The sequence below is a fragment of the Perkinsus marinus genome (genome assembly GCF_000006405.1).
Source record: "Perkinsus marinus ATCC 50983 genomic scaffold scf_1104296929318, whole genome shotgun sequence".
Classification (NCBI taxonomy): Eukaryota; Perkinsozoa; order Perkinsida; family Perkinsidae; genus Perkinsus; species Perkinsus marinus.
The window spans coordinates 375758-379956 of NW_003216498.1; the positions used below are offsets into that span (position 1 = coordinate 375758).

The 4199-nt window shown below is 49.2% G+C and overlaps 2 protein-coding genes across 2 annotated transcripts in view; one reads left to right on the plus strand and one right to left on the minus strand.

Moving 5' to 3' along the window:
* Nucleotides 1-873, minus strand: part of Pmar_PMAR012446 (hypothetical protein) — a gene marked incomplete at both ends in the record, with an annotated part of 2148 nt that extends 1275 nt beyond the window's left edge. Inside the window, 3 exons of the mRNA XM_002787623.1 lie at nt 45-74; nt 247-472; nt 827-873. Coding sequence (XP_002787669.1) covers nt 45-74; nt 247-472; nt 827-873 — 303 coding nt within the window. The remainder of the gene's footprint in view (nt 1-44; nt 75-246; nt 473-826) is intronic.
* Nucleotides 874-1796: 923 nt separating this feature from the next.
* On the plus strand, nt 1797-3902 carry Pmar_PMAR012447 (hypothetical protein). Its single transcript, XM_002787624.1, has 11 exons — nt 1797-1901; nt 1950-2034; nt 2096-2204; nt 2264-2362; nt 2416-2578; nt 2628-2720; nt 2776-2828; nt 3054-3151; nt 3203-3281; nt 3334-3477; nt 3764-3902. Exons 1-11 carry the CDS (start codon nt 1808-1810, stop codon nt 3836-3838), a joined length of 1092 nt encoding a protein of 363 aa, XP_002787670.1. The 5' UTR covers nt 1797-1807; the 3' UTR covers nt 3839-3902.
* Nucleotides 3903-4199: the final 297 nt, after the last annotated feature.

Consider the following 4199-nt stretch of genomic DNA (forward strand, 5'->3'; position numbering starts at 1 on the left):
TCTTCCCTCATGTGCTTCTCATTCATCTCTTTCTCCATTTCCACATCCTGCAATCGGCCCTTCAACGCGTTTATCTGATATGAAGACGAGGCCATAGCCAACTCCTTCGAGAGGACCACCACCACCACCACTACTACTACTACTGCTACTACTACTACCACTACTACTACTACCACTACTACTACTACTACTACTACTACTACTACTACCACTACTACTACTACTACCACTACTACTACTACTCACCTCGCTTTCCAATTTCCTCATACCCCGTAGCGCCGACACAGTAGCACTCCTAGCCTTGGCCAGCTCTATCTGTTGCCTCGTGCCCATATTCATAGGCCACATAACGTCCGATGCATGTGCTGCTACTGTGATATCCACCTCCGGAGGAGGGCTCAACAACACGGCATGAGGGTCGTTGCTGTATCGACTAGCCATCGAGGTGGCGTAAGAGAAGGTCGAGTCAGTCCTAAAAGACCAGAACAGTTGATATCAAAATCACATTGTCACCCGCTTTCAGAGGAGGCATTTCAAACGCTGCGAGAGGCTTTCACAAGTGGGCAACAACTACGTGCTCTCAGATGAACCCTTGTGAACTTAGCATGATTCGCCATGATGGGCTGACTCTGTCGAGCCAGGCTTCACGATAATATCACTGACGTATCAAGAGGGACAAAACGAGCGGATGAAAGATGGTCGTTAGGCGATTGAATGGTAGGCGAGTTAGTCTGCAAGAGTTGGCGGAGGTGTGGTACGGCATTTCCCATTCTACGCGAGACTAGCCCACCGATGACTTGCGTGGTGATCTTCCACGCCTTATTACCTTTTCACTCCTGTCCTTAGTCCGCTGAGTTGATCGAGACTTGACATGAATATAGCGAGAAAAACTGGCAAGTAAAAACGCATAAAAGCCTGACGAGACCAATGCCGAACTCTGTATATAGCCCGACGATGTTACACCTCACTGTAATCATCAAAACTAGCGCGATGACGGGTTCAGTGCTACTCCTTAAACCCTCCACATTAATAACCTCTATGGTCACTTTCCCAGCTGGACTTTGTCGCTGGGCGAGCGCGATTGTCGAAATTCGTGCTGTCAGCAGAAATTAATCAGGTTGGTCTTTTTTCTGTTTAGTCATTTTCTGGTCTAGGAAGGGTCTGTATTGCATTTTGCCAAATCCAGACTTGGCCAAGCCGGAAGGAGTTTCACCAAGTAAGGCAGGTTGGCGAACCCTGGGTGGTCACCGCCGCTGAGATTTTTTTGCCGATTCGGTCTTCGGGGAAACGTAGATGTCGATTTTGGTGGGCCTACTGTAGAAACTGATGTGGACATCAGTGCATGGGAACAGGAACGAGTAGAATTTATGGCTAGTTAGCGCAAAATGGTCAACCCTCGGAAGCAGCGCCCTCGTCAGCAACACCATGCGGGTGATAGACGGCATTACATATGGAGTTGTCGCGACTGGTGCAAGCCCCGGCGAATCGGCCTACAGCCAAAGCCTGTATCGGAATATATGTTCGCTTTCCTCAGCAGAGCTCAGGAGTTTCCTCATAATTTCCATATAGTCTCGCCAACACATGTAGTTGAGCATGTGCACATTTTCCTGGCTCACTGGCACAAGGCATTTACCTAGAAGGTCCGTAATGATCAGTGTTGTCGTTTGACGTAGCGCCAAACTTGGTTGGCCTTTATATAGGGCTAGCGTTGGAGAGGGCTTTATGCATACTGCATATTAAAACTGATCAGCCACAGAGGTGTTGACAGAATTTGGGTATCCGTTCGCAGTAGCACTTGTTGATTTGAATGTCGTCATCATCGCCTGTATCCGGCTGTGGGAGTTCATCCATGCGGTTGACCGCCAGGGGCTTCCTAGAGAAGCAGGGAGATGACTTTAGAGGTGGGGGCTGGTCTGGGATGTGGTGGGCTACAGTGGGTGTGTCGTTAGGGACCTCCTCAGTGTCGGACGAAGGCCCACAGTGTAATGTAAGGACAGCTACACCAGCCGCGAAGAGACCGAACAATCAAGGGGCGTAAGGGGCGGGGATTGAACCTGGAACGCTTCAATGGTGGGCAAAGTTCTTATCCTTCTAGACTGCGGCCTCATGGTACGAGTTCTCTGGGTTCCGGTGATAGCAGCGGCGCTTGGAGGAGTACTATCGAGGACAGATTCGGCGATATGGTGGAGTCAGACTATGACGATGTACTCTTCGACAAGATAATTTCATGGCACGCGGTAAATTGCTGATCATATACCCTCAGGAATCCGACGATGGAAGCGTGTCTTCCAGTTCATACGCTGACTCTTCGGATGTCGATGAACTGAGTAGCCTCAGAGACGAGCTACGTGTCGGCCTCTCAGTAGGAACCACTCAAGCACTTCTCCTCTACTCACAGGGGTGTATCATCGTCAGGTGAAGCGACTAGAGACTCAACTGAAGGCCCTCAGGGTGAGTCAGACCCCTTCGTCGGGCAGTACTAGTTTTAATAAAATACCCAGCCTGAATATCGCTGGTGCTGGTGCTGGCCTTGGATATGCTACTGGTCAGGCGATGAGACTCAGCGACTTACACTTCTGTAGGGCTATGTTGAATTCTATGAACAGTCATTATCGCCTATACGACAGGTACCTTCTTGGTTGACCCTCTGCCGGACCGCGCTACCATTCTTTTGGCTAGTCTCGAGATGTGCTCAGCTCTGCGATGCAAGCACTCCGAAAGTGACAACAATTCTGTCGGGCGCAACGGCCAATGAACTATGTGCACCCATTTTAGTTACTAATTATCCTTTTGCGAAGCTCCATAGGCGACGGTTGGACCACGAAATCGTAAGGGGGGGGCGGTGGACTGTTATCAGGGAATCATCATCCGGGAATCTATAATGTTCCCGGTGGGAGCCCATTTTTGATTCTACACATGACTAGGAACGCACAACAATCAGTTTCCCGTGTAAATGTAACACTAGGAGCATTTTCACCATTGTTATCAAACCTTGGGGAACTGTATTTCCCCAAGCTGGATGGTTGCCTGATTGCTATTGGTCGGATTGACAGATACGTAAATTCGTATTGAAGTGCCGCAGCCGGCAGAAGTATCTGGAAATGTCCGACTCGAGTACGAATCCCAGCGGCGACACTAGCATCACTTTAGTGTAGGAAAAATGGGTGAACTCTGGAGTTGATGAAAAAGTGTCGTGCTTCAGAACTGAGGTCAACCGCTTCGATGATCCTTCTCAAACGCTGGAGGTCCTTTTGCATGGTGTGGCTCTGCCTATGTCCGAGGTAGCGTTGGAGTAGGTGATGCTGTTAGCGGAGCGAAGCGGTTTTTGTTTAGCGACTTTATCTCCTTTTCTTCGCGGCTGATCTGTCACAAGCAGCCCCGCCATTGAGGAGGAGATTGGAGGTCCTTCGTGTGGATGCTCCGGGGGATGGAGGGGACTCGGAGGAGCTCACCCGGCAGCGAGAAGTTGTCACTATGGTAAGTAGGTGGCGGTAAAAAGAGGCTTCATCCCAGTGCGTGAGAGTTGATGAACAAAATGAGTATCATTCGACAATAGCCCACGTCGGTTGCTGCTCTACACTCTATACAAGGTTGAGCTATCGTCAAACGCAAAATCGGCGACATAGGGAATCGCCGTATCAATTTTTCTGGGAAATTTCAGTGGATGGGCCTTTTTTGCACCATCCTGTAGAGAATTTTTGTCGTTACTTTGCTAGGGGAGTGAGGTCTGTGGATGGCAGTTAAGAGTGTTCGCTGTGCTCAGGTGGTTAGTCAGTTGATCAACCGTTTGCAAGAGGAGGGGTTTGCTGAGGCGCAGCTACTGCAGGTTATCCAATAGCGAGGTCTATTGGGAAGTTTGCCACTGTATTATTATTCGTCCCATCCACCTCCATGTTTGTCGCCTTTTTCATTATCTCTGGTTTCTATTCATCTCCTCATATGCGCGAGTTCAGTTGGGGTTGCCTCAAGACAGTGTCAGTAGTTTCTTCCGTCCTGTATTGGGCGTCGTTCATTTTCCCCTGCTACTATGCTCGTTCCAGTCGCGGACGGGTAGTGCAAATGGGGAAAATTTACACATGGTCAACTACGTGTGTTAGTGACAATATGGGAATTCTGAGGAAAATTTGGGAAATTTTTGTTGGTTTGACTCCTTTGTGAGGAAACTTTAGAGCTCAGGTGAGGAAAACGAACATACACTG

Coding starts and splice junctions, on each gene's coding strand:
- Pmar_PMAR012447 (XM_002787624.1), top strand. CDS start 1,808: ATGTCGTCATCATCGCCTGTATCCGGCTGTGGGAGTTCATCCATGCGG. Junction 2,829..3,053: donor GACGGTTGGACCACGAAATC/GTAAGGGGGGGG, acceptor TCGGATTGACAG/ATACGTAAATTCGTATTGAA. Junction 3,478..3,763: donor AGCGAGAAGTTGTCACTATG/GTAAGTAGGTGG, acceptor CGCTGTGCTCAG/GTGGTTAGTCAGTTGATCAA.